Source organism: Hyla sarda, chromosome 1 (genome assembly GCF_029499605.1).
Source record: "Hyla sarda isolate aHylSar1 chromosome 1, aHylSar1.hap1, whole genome shotgun sequence".
Classification (NCBI taxonomy): domain Eukaryota; kingdom Metazoa; phylum Chordata; class Amphibia; order Anura; family Hylidae; genus Hyla; species Hyla sarda.
The window spans coordinates 384036930-384052172 of NC_079189.1; the positions used below are offsets into that span (position 1 = coordinate 384036930).

General features: G+C 39.6%; 1 protein-coding gene across 1 annotated transcript in view; it reads right to left on the minus strand.

Annotated features, from left to right (window-relative positions):
- The window catches only part of HSD17B3 (hydroxysteroid 17-beta dehydrogenase 3), a 105779-nt gene that overhangs the window by 47372 nt on the left and 43164 nt on the right, over positions 1-15243 (minus strand). Inside the window, exon 6 of the mRNA XM_056524932.1 lies at positions 6797-6832. Coding sequence (XP_056380907.1) covers positions 6797-6832 — 36 coding nt within the window. The remainder of the gene's footprint in view (positions 1-6796; positions 6833-15243) is intronic.

Sequence of the window (15243 nt, forward strand, 5' to 3'; positions counted from 1 at the left end):
CTCAGATTATTATTATTATTCCGCTGCAAATTTCAAATGCTTATATCGGCTGCACTGTAACTCCAAAATACATGTGACTTTGCGCAGCGGTAGACCCATGTGCTGTTGTACATAATCTTATGTAATACAAAGGTCATAGGTCACATGGTAGGGCCACCATCTTGGTTTTTGTGAAAATTTTGCACAATGTTCAAAATTCTTCTTCTCTGGAATCACTAAAGCTACAGATATATAAATGGCTGTATGTGGTGGCACTGTTGTGCAGAGTTTGATTTGTTAATTATAAGACTTTTGGTCACATGGTGTGGCCGCCATATTGAATTGCACAATATTCTACAAGCATCTTCTTCTCTGAAACCGTTTATTTGAATAACTTATAATTTGGCAGACATGTTTATGGTTACCTACTGTACCAAGGTTGTTAAAGCTGCTTCATTTGCATAATCAATATGGCCACCGCTCGCCAATAACATTTCGATAGCATTAATATTAATGCACAATTTTTTTTACATGTGTGTAATATGTACACTGTTAATTAAAAACTTATGTTTCTTTGCACAATGGTAGAATACTCTATTGTGCTTGAGGTTTTTTTTTAACATAAAGGACATAGGTCACATGAGCTGGCAGCCATCTTGTTTTAGGTGACAATATTCAGTGGTTCTCAGTGTTCAGTGTCTTATTAGGAGGTGTCAGTTTTATGACTTTACTTCTCTGACCTCTGACCTGTTTATGAAACCATCTGCAGTTGTAGACTTCCACAATGAGATACTAAGCCAAACATGATAAAGGGGTACTCACGTGGAAAACTTTTTTTTTTTAATGAACCGTTGCCAGAAAGTTGAACAGATTTGTAAATCACTTCTATTAAAAAAATCTTAATCCTTCCAGTACTTTTTAGGGGCTGCATACTAAAGAGAAATCCAAAAAAAGAAATGCATTTCCTCTGATGTCATGACCACAGTGCTCTCTGCTGACCTCTGCTGTCCATTTTAGGAACTGTCCAGAGCAGGAGAAAATCCCCATAGCAAAGGTATGCTGCTCTGGACAGTTTCTAAAATGGACAGCAGAGGTCAGCAGAGAGAACTGTGGTCATGACATCAGAGGAAATGCATTTCTTTTTTGGATTTCTCTTTAGTATACAGCCCCTAAAAAGTACTGGAAGGATTAAGATTTTTAATAGAAGTGATTTACAAGTCTGTTTAACTTTCTGGCACCAGTTCATTTAAAAAAAAAAAAAAAGTTTTCCATGGGAGTACCCCTTTAAGAGTAAGACAATTAATCACAAACCATATAGGATTGCATAATATTCTACATACATCTTCTCTTAAAACGTTTGTTAGAATAACGTATAATTTGGCAGACATGTTAATGGTAACTTCCTGTTCAAACGTTTTTAAAGTTGGCTCATTTGCATAATCAATATGGCCGCCGCTCGCCAATAAGATTTAGATAGCATTAATAATAATATGTAACTTTTTTAAATGTGTGTAATATGTAGATTGTTAATCTAAAAATATGTTTCTTTGAACAGTGGTAGAGTACTCACTTTCTGTACCACAATTGATCACCAGATTTGGCGGCCATAGGGATTGCGCAATATGCTGCATACATAGTTTTTTGTTAAATTACTAGTAAGAACAATATGAAAATTAGCACACATGTTCGTAATCACGTTCAATACCACATGTAATCACATGATTTGGTGGCCATATTGGATTACGCAATATTCTGCAAACACAATTTTCTATTGAATTTCTGGTCAGAACAGTGCAAAAATTAGCACACATGTTTGTGATAACTTTCTACACCACAATTGATCACCAGATTTGGCGTCCATATTGGATTGCGCAATATTCTGCAAACATAGTTTTCTCTAAAATAACAGATCAGAGCAGTGTAAAAAAAAACACACATGTTCGCGATCACTTTCTGTACCACAATTGATCATCAGATTTGGCAGCCATATTGGATCGCGCAGGATTGTGCAAACATAGTTTTGTCTGAGACTGCTGGTCATAACAATGTGAAAATTAGCACACATGTTCGTGATCCCATTCTGTACCACATGCGATCACAAGATTTGGCGGCCATATTGGATTGAGCAATATTCTACAAACATAGTTTTCTTTGAAATTGTTGGTCAGAACAATGTGAAAATGATCGCACATGTTCGTAATCACTTTCTGTACCACCATGGATCACATGGTTTAGCTGCCATATTGGATAGCGCAATATTCTACAAACTTAGTTTTCTTTTAAATAAATGGTACGAACAATGTGAATACAGGCACACATGTCTACGATCCCCTTCTCCACCATCAGGGGTCACAGCTATCATATGCTATACCCCTGCTGTGCAGCTTAGACACCTGTATTGCTGCTTACAGCTATATTTTTATATGTTATTATAATCACACACAGGTATAACTCTTCCTAGGTATACTATGCAAGGAACAATTGGGGAAATGTATCAAAAAAGGAAAAGTTGCCTAGTTGCCCATAGCAACCAATCAGATTTTTTCTTTCAGCTTGCATTAAATAAGCAATCTGATTGGTTGCTATGGGCAACTGGGCCACTTTTCCTCTGGACAGGTTTTGATAAATCTCCCCCATTGTTCTCACGTTTGTAGGGGGAAATAGTTTCTAAAGAAAATATATTGCATTGGGTGCAAATGTATATCTACATTTATAAATGTGATGTTTATTTATAATTTATTTGTTTATTTATTCATTTATTTGTTTGTTTATTTTTTTTTGTGATAAAACATTTTATACAATAAACATGAAAGCAGTTAGCAATCTGAACAGGCACCATGCAACCGTCACAGCAAACCAACATAGAAATAGAGGATTAATACAGACAACTACTATTAGTAGCAGTTTGTAATATAGATTGAAACCATTTAAAAGGCTGTATATGGAAGACAGGGCGATGTATCCATATTTAAAGGGGTACTCCAGTGCTTAGACAAAGGATAGGGGATAAGATGCCTGATCGCGGGAGTACCGCTGCTGGGGACCCCCGTGATGTTGCACACGGCACCCTGTTTGTAATCAGTCCCCGGAGCATGTTCGCTTTGGGTCTGATTACCGGTGACCACAGGGCCGACGGCGTGGCACTTTTCTACTGTATAGAATACTGTAAATGATTCCATTCGGTGAATGGCGTAAACAAAAAAAAAGATTTTCTGTGTTTTGATCACATTCTAAAAAAAATAATAAAATGCGATTAAATACTCACATATACGCAAAAGTGGTACCAAAAAAAGATCACAGCGCAAAAAAATGAGCCCTCACATTGCCAGTTATTTGGAAAAGTTATAGGCGTTTAAGTTGTACAAGCAGTACAATAATAGAAAAGTATGTAAACATGGGTATCATTTTATTCATATCGACCTACAATATTTTACCGTAAATTGTACACCATAAAAACAAAACTCACCAAAATGTGCAAAATTTCAGTTTTCTTTTCAATTTCCTCACACAAATACGATTTTGGTGGGTTTGCCATACATTTTATGGTAAAGTGATGTAATTACAAACTACAATTGGTCATGCAAAAAACAAGCCCTCACATGGGTCTGTGAATGGAAATTTGTAGAAGGGGAGGAGGAAAAAACAAAAACACAAAATGGGGGGATGTGATCAACTTATTTAACTACATAAAAAACTGTTCCAGTTAAAACCCCTTCAAAAAGGCACTCCCTCCATCTGGATAACAAAAGGTTTAGTCTCAAGGGGTGACAAGCCTTCTTTACCACACTAACTGTGAATTTATGGAACAGTCTACCTCAGGAACTGGTCACAGCTGGAACATAACATTAATGCATATGTAGAAATATAGAATTCCCCTTCCCCTACATTCACCCATACCTCTTCCCTTCGCCTCCTTGGTTGAACTTGATGGACATATATCTTTTTCCAACCATACTATGTAACTAATGTTTCACTGTGCCATCTTTGTGACATAAGCCATTATGTCTTACACTCTTTAACCCCTTCCTGCTATAGGACGTATGCATACGTCCAAGCATCCGACAGGTTCACGCATTTGGACATATGCATACTTCATAGCGATCTCCAGCACTTCCGCGGGCAGCACAGGAGATCGGCGACGGGACCTGGCTGTTAATCACAGCCGGAGTCCCGCCGCAGCTGCCGGAGCCGTGATCGCATCGGATCACGGCATCTATGGTATTGACAGGGGGAGTGCTGTCCCCCTGTTCTCCAACGGCAGCAGCGCGATACCATCGAGGGTTGCCGTTGGTTGCTACGGCAGCAGGAGGTCAGATCATGACCTCCTGTCTGCCTGCTACGGAAGCCTGTGAGATCCAGCCAGAGGCTGGATCGCACAGGCTGTGCTGTGTGCAGCTCATCAGGTCATACTGTGCTGCAGTACAAATGTATTGCAGCATAGTATAACCTGTAAAAAGTATTAAAAAAAATTAAAAAAAAGTTCTTCAATAAAAGTATGAAGTGTAAAAAAAAAAAATGAAGAAATGCCCCTTTCCCAATAAAAGCCCTGTATTATCACTAAAAAAGATCAAAAACACAAATCATATACAAAATAGGTATTGCCACGTCCGTAATCACATGTACTATAAAACTATAATTTAAATTATCCTGCACGGTGAACGCCGTAAAAAAAAACATCAAAGTGCAAAATTCGCCAATTTTGGTACAAATAGAAAGTACACCTCATCCCACAAAAAATAAGCCCTTACTCAATTGCGTCGGATGAAAAATTAAAAAGTTATGGCTGTTGGAAAATGAATGGCAGAAAAAGAATTTTGCTCGGAAAAGGAAAAAGAACATAGAAAGCTATATAAAATGGGAGTCTTGTAACAGTAGAATAAGAAAGAAGTCGGCGACTCACCGGAGCTGATTTTCAAGCAGTTTCTTCTTTATTGGTACTCACATGCATGGGGAGAGAAAAGACGTACAAGGGGTACAGCTGTCTGGCTACGGGACCGTTTCACATGTTCTACATGCTTCGTTCTACATGAGGCCAGACGAAGCATGTAGAACATGTGAAACGGTCCCGTAGCCAGACAGCTGTACCCCTTGTACGTCTTTTCTCTCCCCATGCATGTGAGTACCAATAAAGAAGAAACTGCTTGAAAATCAGCTCCGGTGAGTCGCCGACTTCTTTCTTATTCTACTGTTACAAGACTACTGTTTCACGTTCAGTCAGAGCACCACCAAGGTTTCACAGAAGCAGCCCAACCAGTTACCCATTTTCCACGAGTCCTAAGCTTACAGACAGAGTAGTGCCGATCCACCTGTCTATTTTACCTATATAAAATGGGTATCGCCATAATCATACTGACCCACAGAATAAATATAACATCACTTTTACCGCACAGTGTACACCATAAAAAAAAAAACACCAGAAATTTTCCAGTTTTTCACAATATTTTGCGGTTTTTCACAAAAAATGCTGCATGTGTCAACAAAAATGCACCACTTACATAAAGTACAATATGTCATAAAAAACTATCTCAGAATCGCTCTGCTCAGAAAAAGCGTTCTAACGTTTCTACCATTTAAAGAGATATATGTCAAATAAAAAAAAAAGAGCCTGGTCATTGAGGTAAAAAAAATGGGTCCGTCCTTAAGGGGTTAAACTTGAGTCTTCCGGATAACCTCACTGTGCTTCTATCGTCTAATTCTACCATGTTCTGCCCTATTTGATCAACTATTAATTTTTTTTATTTTTAGGTAGTCTCAACCTGTCTACTTATCAGGACTATTTAGACTTCACTTCCTTGTCTGCTTGGTGCCATTCCTATAGAGGCCTCAAGGTCTGCAAACACATATGTACCCTCTTTCCAGATCTCATGTGTCATTATCTTCCAGCAGTTTTGGTTCAGCTACTACTTGAGTCGTGATTGAGAGTGACAGTGTCATTTTGACCAAGGAATGCTTCTCGGTGCCAGACAAGTGATTTTCATTCACAAACATCCTCTTGAGTTAAGATGAAAAAAAGCACCCAGTGATGCCAATGCGGCACCAGCTTCAGATCTTTGGGAGAAAATCTTTTCTTAGTGAAGAAGGTCAGAGGAGAATGGGTAGGGTTCACTCCACACAATATTGAATTTTGAAGGAGATGGGCTACAATAGGAGACTGTAGACTAGAGAATTTTCAGAATTTTGTTTAAGCCACATGCATCCAAGGATCCACTGGGCCATGTGTTAATTGTGCAGAATAGTGGTACAATGGTGTATAGAATGTTTTCTTGGCACACAACAGACTCCTTGATACTATCTGAACATTGTTAAAAATGCCACAGTCCGCCTCAAGGATTGTTGCCGACTGTAATCCTTCATCCGCACTATACCCATATTCTAATGACTACTTCCAGTGGGGTAACATGCCATGGTACAAAGTAAATGTCTTTTTACTAGATCCATATAGTACCAGTCCTGCATCAACACAGAACCTTTATTATGTTATAGAATAGGAATTGTGCAGCATAATTAGCCCAAAAAATATGTAGCGACTATTTGATGCTATCCTGTCAACATGGAACAGAATCTCTAAGGGATTTACTACATGTACTGTATCCGATCCACCAAAACTATTGAATTAACACTAGACGTAAAGACAAACCAGGGAAAAAGAGAGGAAAAGGAAAATATTTTGTAATGGATTCAGTGTCATTCGGCAATATGCTTTTTTAATTACATTTTTAGCAATTTAATAGCAATGTTGTTCTAATTTAACGTCAACAAACTTAATAGATGCAGAAATTAAAAAATATATATTATTCATAATATTATTCATACGTACCTTAACAACCGAGACGACATTGCAATTAATGAGATTCTACATGAGAGACAGAAAAGTATAGCGTAATTTTATTGGTCATTCCTGTCCCATACTACATGTTCCATGTATGTCCCATACTACATTTTGCCCTTTATACTTTATTAGATGAACAGATGCAGCATTTAAAGGGGTACTCCACTAGAAAACATTTTTTTTTAAATAAAATGGTGCCAGAAAGTTAAACAGATTTGTAAATTACTTCTATTAAAAAATCTTAACCCTTCCAGTGCTTATCAGCTGCTGTATAATCCACAGGAAGTTCTTTTCTTTTTGAATTTCCTTTCTGTCACAAGCACAGTGCTCTCTGCTGACACGTCTGTCCATGTCAGGAACTGTCCAGAGCAGGAAAGGTTTGCTATGGGGATTTGCTCCTGCTCTGGACATTTCCTAAAATGGACAGAGGTGTCAGCAGAGAGCACTGTGGTCAGACAGAAAGGAAATTCAAAAAGAAAAGAACTTCCTCTGTAGTATACAGCAGCTGATAAGTACTGGAAGGATTAAGATTTTTTTTTATCAGAAGTAATTTACAAACCTGTTTAATTTTCTGGCACCAGAAAAAAAAAATGATAAAAAAAAAAAAAAGATTTCCAGTGGCGTATCCCTTTAACATTCCTTAAAAAAAATAAAATTAAAATAAAAAAATATATATATAAATGTACATTTTATTAGGGCTCCCTCTACACATGCTTCCTGTTACCAGAGAGCAGTATATTGTGGCAAACAATACATAGTACAGAGGTTCTCTGGGACTTTTTGACTTTTTAGCTAATGGCCTATCCTTATGATAGGCATCAATATCTGATCAGAGAGGGGACAACACCTAGCAAGTAAAGAAAACATGCGTTGTCATTATTGCAACACAATTGTACAAATAACAAGCAATGTGTTGACACAAACAACAAGTGTGGGTCTTCTTAAGCCTTACCAAGGACTGCTAGTGAAATCCCCCAACAAAGTAAGAAAACCCCAATGTGACATCACAATTTCAGTTTATCATATTAAAATGCCCCATTATGATGTCACAGTTTTGGATTGTGACATTACAATGCCCTATTTTGACAACATAGTTCCAGAATGTGACATTACAATGTCCCACTGGCACATCACAACGCTATACTGTGATGTCACAATTTCAGATTTTTGGATTCACAATATTGCATTGAGACATTACAATCTGCATTGTGACATTACAATGCTCCATTCTGACACCACAATTTTGAATTTTATATCAAGACAGGAGGCCTCGCATTATATGCAATAACTTTCTTTACTGAAAACATATAGCAGTATTAATAAAGTTCTTTTTCACTGAATTATAAGAAAAAACTTAGGTAGCAGGTGTATCAGTACAGGTATGCACAGCCGAACATGCTGGTCAAGGTACTGGCCAATGAGCATCCAGCCCAGGTGATATAAGGTCCTGTATGCTAGAGATAGTCCTCTTTCTTTACTGCTCCGCAGATAAGTAGTTCATATCAGTTTATTGTCTTATAATGTAATACTTGTATAGTTCTTTCCATATATATTCTGGTCCTCCTTCTGATATTCATCCTCAGCTATATTCCGGTTGTATATAAAACAAAAAATACTTAAACCCCTTTTTTTCCAACAGAGTGTTCTCTCACCTCAAACCAACTCTTCATCCTCCGGTGGGCTATTAACCTCGTTTTTAACCCCCTGTTACCTTCATCTTCTACTCCGACGCTCCTTCTATCCTGTATATGCGCGCTTTCTCCTGCTCTATCTAACACGCGCGTAATCTCGGCTCTTGCGAGACTTGCCAGTGGTGATCACTGGCAGTCCCCGCCTCCCGCCCTGACAGACGCGCTCCTCTCCCTGTCAGAGCGGACCTCCGTCATTCAGCGCTGTAATTCCTGTCACACGCCAGAAACCTAACCAATTCTATCCATTGTTACCGGACTGTACTATAAGTGTTCTTTTAAGGACATTCCAGTCAGGTTTTTTCTCCAACTCCATTTAATTCATATACTGTTAGTCCTGTGGTAAAAAATATTTGAGCCTGCATTAATATTGAAATTAGTTTTAGTCATAGTTAATACATTTATACATATTTCTGACTAACTTATATATATATATAATTAATAGTAGTAATACCCATCATGTCTTCTGGACAAAATCAACCTAGTAATATGTCAGAAGACCATATTCAACAACTGGTCGACCAATCTGTCTCCAGGTCAGTCCAGACCGCTGTTAATAATGCCATGACTGCCATGCATGAATCCATGGCCAAATCGGTCGCTATGACCGTTTCTCAAATGATGTCCCACAAAACGCATCAATCTAATGTTCTTGTCAGAAAGAGTCTCTCAAAAAAGAGGCATATTAATACGAACGACCTTCCTAATCCCAAACATAAAAAACCCTCTTTTGAGGTTGAAGGTCAGGACTATATTGAAAGCCAGTCCCAGAATGACGGCTATGATGATGGTGTGTATACCTCACATCCAGGACCCTCTACCCGTGAGGAGCAAACAAGCAAGCGGGTTAAAAAAGCCTCATTTCAACCTGATCACACTAATTACAATGAGGACTCTGACAATAATGAATCGGATAAATCAGTCGATTCAGACTATAATGACCCCTCCTACTTACCAGACGAAGTGGAGGGTGATGATGATGATAATGAATTCCATATGGAAGACTCCTCTACTGGAGAGGAAGGTATTCTAGATAGTAAAGGTGTTCCATTTTTTGATCCATCCCAAATTTCACACCCCAGATCGGGTGAATGGACACCTAATTCTTCAGTTGAAAAATTTATTGAATATTGGATAAAAAAGGGTTTAGATAATAAGACCCGTAATAAACTAAAGGCTGAATGCACAAGACCTATTATCTCTTTGACCGCAGCTCATACACCTGAGCTTGACCCGATCCTTATAAAATACCTCCAAAAATCAGGTAAAAACCCAAAAAAGGGCATTGACCGCAGCTTTAAGCTGTGTCAGGATAAATTTTTGGACCTTTTAGGTCCCCTTGCCAAAATATTGGACATTTCAGAGGAAGCATATAATTCTGGTAAACCCATCAATGTCCCTACCATCAGAGGTTGGGCCCAAAGGGCCATGTGCACCTTTGGAAATGTTAACCATTCCTTTTGCACGGAGAGGAAAAGAGCAATTCTAATGAAGTTAGACCCCCAGCTAACCCATTTAGCCTCTTCAAGCCCCCAGTCTCCTAATGAAAGTTCCCTTTTTGGTGAACAATTCATAAAAGAAATCTCCAAGTATGTAGGTTTATTTTCTTCCCTGGACAAGGCCCAATCTTCTCTGAAGAAGGTCTTTTCCAGCAAGGTTTTCTCCAGGGCCGGAAAAAGTCGAGGCCGTTTTTCCGGCCGTGGCCCCCATTATAGACCTCAACAAAGAGGATCCTATCAGCAAGATAGACCCTCCTATCCCGTCCCCACCACCCAACCCAACCCCTTCTTCCAAACCCGTGGACGTCCTTGGAGAGCGAGAGGACAAAGAGGTTTCACCCGTTCCAGACCATCAGGTAAGACTGTATGTTCCTCTTTCTTCCCCTCTTCCAGTGGGCGGTCGTCTCCTTCTTTTTTCCCTAAACTGGGTAACAATATCATCCGATCTATGGATCCTAAACACAGTAAAGGGATATCAGATAGAATTCATTTCTCTTCCTTATCAAGAACAACTCCCTCATCCAATTCATTTTTCCAATGCAGATCAGATTCTTGTAAATCAAGAGATAATAGAACTTTCCGCAAAAAATGCTATAATTCAAGTTCCTCTAAATTCCCCGGGCTTCATCAGCAACCTATTTCTGGTAAAAAAGAAGGATGGAGGTTTCAGACCAGTAATAAATTTGAAAATATTGAACAATTTTGTTCGTTATCAACACTTCAAGATGGAGGGCATCCATCTGTTGAGAGATCTATTGCTACCAGAAGATTGGTTAGTAAAAATAGACTTAAAAGATGCTTATTTAACAGTCCCTATCCACCCCTCGCACCAACAATTCCTTCAATTCATATGGAACAACAAAAAATGGCAATTCAATTGCCTCCCCTTCGGCCTTTCCTCAGCTCCCTGGTGTTTCACCAAACTGATGAAACCAGTCATGGCCGCTCTTCGTTCCCGAGGAGTCCGTCTAATAATTTATCTGGACGACATCCTCATTATGGCCAATTCCCAACACTTAGCCTACATTCATATGGAATGGACCCTCTCTCTTCTGTCCCATTTGGGCTTTTTAATCAATTACGACAAATCTGTCCTTACCCCTTCCAAAGAACTGGAGTTCCTAGGTTTTCTCATCAATACCCATTCTACCCTTCTGAGTCTTCCCCCCAAAAAACTAAGAACCATAAGGAAAGAAATCCGTTCTCTCCTCAACAAGAACTTTATCTCCCTACGAGCCATAGCTCGTATAGTAGGCCTCCTTTCTTCCTCTATACAAGCGATCTTTCCAGCCCCATTACATTACAGGGCCCTCCAACGTTTAAAGATTCAACATCTGAGGGAAGGATTACTTTATTCAGACGAAGTCTTACTTTCTCCAGAAGCCAAAGAAGAACTTCTTTGGTGGCTTCAGCATATTCAAGAATGGAATGGCAAGACAATTTTTCATTCCAACCCAGATTTAGTCATGGAATCAGACGCAAGTCTGAACGGCTGGGGAGCTCGTTGCGGCTCCCTTTCTACAGGAGGCAAGTGGTCCCCTTCGGAGTCTCTATTGCATATCAATTGTTTAGAACTCCTGGCAGGCTTCTTTGCTCTCCAGAGTTTTGAGAAGGATTACTCGAATTGCTGTATTCTTCTTCGATTGGACAACATTCCTGCTGTCCAATACATAAATCGTTTAGGAGGAACGAAGTCGGAGACTCTTGCCAACATTGCCAAGAATCTTTGGCACTTTTGCTTAGACAGAAATATTACTTTAAGGGCAGAATACCTTCCGGGTCTCTCCAATATTGTAGCGGACTGGAATTCCAGATATCTCATAGATTCCAGCGATTGGAAGCTGGATCCCTCCATATTTCAAGAACTGAATCTTCTCTGGGGTCCTCTCCACTTGGATCTCTTCGCTTCCCGTCTCAACTGCCAACTTCCACGATTTTTCAGTTGGAGACCCGATCCGGAAGCGTTAGGGGTAGATGCCTTCCTTCAGAGATGGCCTTCTCAAACCATTTACGCTTTCCCTCCATTTGCTCTGATCCCCAGAGTCCTTCTACAAGTATCCATTTGGAAAACAACCATAGTCCTGGTCACCCCCTGGTGGCCATCCCAGTCGTGGTTCCCTCAAATTCTCAGGAAACTGATAGATTATCCCAGGATACTTCCCCACCATCCGTCCCTATTATTAGACCCTCTAGGGAACCCTCATCCTCTGATCTTATCCCATCAACTCCCTCTGGTTGCTTGGCTAATTTCAGGACAACCTCATTTGAATCAGAAATTTCTCAATCAGTTAGAGACATCCTGGCAGATGCCTGGGCTCCAGGTACCAGAAAGGCTTACCGATCAGCCTGGAAACTTTGGGCTGATTGGTGCAGTCAACGGAGTCTGGATCCCGTTCATGCATCTATTCCTCACATCTTAAATTACTTATCATCTTCTTTTGATTCAGGGAAAGCGTACCGCACCATAAATCTGTACCGTTCTACCATCTCTTTCTATCACTCTCCCATAAACTCCATGCCAGTAGGTAAACACCCTATTATTTGTAAATTGTTAAAGGGTATTCGCTTCCGACGCCCTCCTTTACCCAAATATACATCCACATGGGACGTTAATCTACTCCTTAATCTTTTCATTTCTTGGGAAGATAATGAGTCTTTATCTCTCAAATTCTTATCCTTCAAACTCACTTCCCTCCTTTGCATTATTTCTATCAAACGGGTCTCTGACGTCAAAGCCCTAGATATCTCTCGCAGGCAATATTCACCTCAAGGAGTTATATTTTTTGTTACCAGACGCACCAAAACTAATTTACATCAGGTTTTCTATCCCGCTTTTCCTCATAACGAAAAACTGTGTGTAGTCCGTTGTCTCCAAACCTATGAATCCAGAACTGAACCTTTACGTCACCCTAACTTTGCCCAACTTCTAGTTTCCTACTGCAAACCGCATCGTCCAGTCTCTTCCGCCACTTTAGCTAGATGGATCAAACAAACCATGTCTTTAGCTGGTATAGATATTTCCTTATTTGGCGCACACTCAACTAGAAGAGCTGTCTCTACCAAACTCTTTCAGTCAGGCGGTTCCCTTTCAGACTTGCTCAAAGCTGCAAATTGGTCTTCTGAGTCTACATTTAAATCCTTTTATTTCAGACCTGATTCTCATGTATCCATGTCTCTGTTATAATTATTTTGTATATTGTTAGATAATACTTATATGGCAATATAGCTTTAAACTTGCATATAATGCGAGGCCTCCTGTCTTGATATAAAATTGGAGATTTTCCTATCCTAGGTGACGGAAAATATAGATTTTATGAAAGACAGGAGGCGAGCATTATCCCTCCCTTAACCCATCCCTCTAATAATTTTTATTCTGTTACAGCTTACTAATATTCCGGATGCATGGACCTCTCTATTCTACATCTCTACGCTATGGATTATTGCCACATATCTTTGCCAAGTTTTCCTTCAGTTCCAACGCTGACTTCATCCCACTCCTAGATCTTCTCCTGACGAAGAATTCTTCTGCATGTTGTTCCAGTTCTGTTCATGGATTTGACTCTGTTATCTACTATTGATTTATTTGACTATTATTAAAGAAAGAGGACTATCTCTAGCATACAGGACCTTATATCACCTGGGCTGGATGCTCATTGGCCAGTACCTTGACCAGCATGTTCGGCTGTGCATACCTGTACTGATACACCTGCTACCTAAGTTTTTTCTTATAATTCAGTGAAAAAGAACTTTATTAATACTGCTATATGTTTTCAGTAAAGAAAGTTATTGCATATAATGCTCGCCTCCTGTCTTTCATAAAATCTATATTTTCCGTCACCTAGGATAGGAAAATCTCCAATTATCACATCACAATGCCACATTGTGACATCATAATTTCAGATTATGCCACTGCAATGCTCTATTTTGACAACACAATTTCAAATTGTGACATCACAATGCCCTATTGGAATATCACAATTTTGGATTGTGACATCACAATTGGGACATCACACTCAAATGTACTGTATGTGAAATATTATTGTCTTTAAAAAAAAAATAACATTTAATTCTGTAAATGCAGTAAAATTGACATGTGAACTTTATTCTGTGGGTCAGTACACTTACAGGAATATTACACAAATAATCAGAAAATAAATAATGCATAAAATGGGGCAATTTATATATTATACTGTTCATAATTACAGGAATACTTCATTTATACAGTTTTTATTGATACCATTTTGGGGTGGGTGGAACTTTTTGACGTTCTTTATGTGAGGTGACCTAAAATCAGCGTACACAATTAACCATTAACAGGACTTATGGCCAACCCCCCAAAAAATTAGATTGCATTATAATTACATAGCGAAGAGCACCCTGATCACACATCTGTGTATAGTTTCTTGATAGGCCCTCCCGTTCCCCAGATACATATTATTAATCTTACTTTTTCAAATTCTAGCTGGGGGCCAACTTGTTGTTCATGGCAGGAGAAGGACTCATAGTGTATAGTGGGCTCCATAGAGCCTGTTGACTTCCTTCCCCGTCATCTTCAGCTACACTGCTGAGTTATGTAATATTTTACCAGCAGCAGGATGGAACACAGATCAGCGTTTAAGGAGTTGCTGAATAGAAATGGAGGGTGGTTGTCAAGGAAGCACACTAGAGCCATGTGAAGTGCGCGTCACATAGTGGCCTCACAGCGAAATTCATTGAGGCTCACTCCTATATGCTGGATGCTGCTGCCAGAATGCTCATACCCTTCACCCACTGGTACCATAACACCGCTGCAAAGGGCCCCCTAGGGATAGGGTCTCAGGGCAATTGCTCTGTTTGTCACAATCCGACTAACCCCCCCCCCCCCCCCCCCCACACCCAACACCACCACCGGCAATGTCTCCTATAGCCCTAAGTCCTAATTTCCCAGGCACATTTTGCTATGTGCATCCCATGTTATTCTTACATGTTTCTCCTAGCACAAGTGCAGCAGTAAGGCTGTTACAGTAACTTTTTAAATGGACCTGTGGCCATATGCATAATATCCATAGTCATATGCATGAATATTTCATATTTCTTATAATACAAACCTCATTGGTGGTTTTAGTGCTTAGTCCTTTGCGCCCACTTGGCTGCAACTAGGCAGAGACAGCCAAGTGGCACTGATGGCTTGAAGAAGGGCAGAAGACAAAGAGCTGAATTGCATATTCAGTGAAAACAGCGAGATTAGACATGTAGTCTCACTGAACAG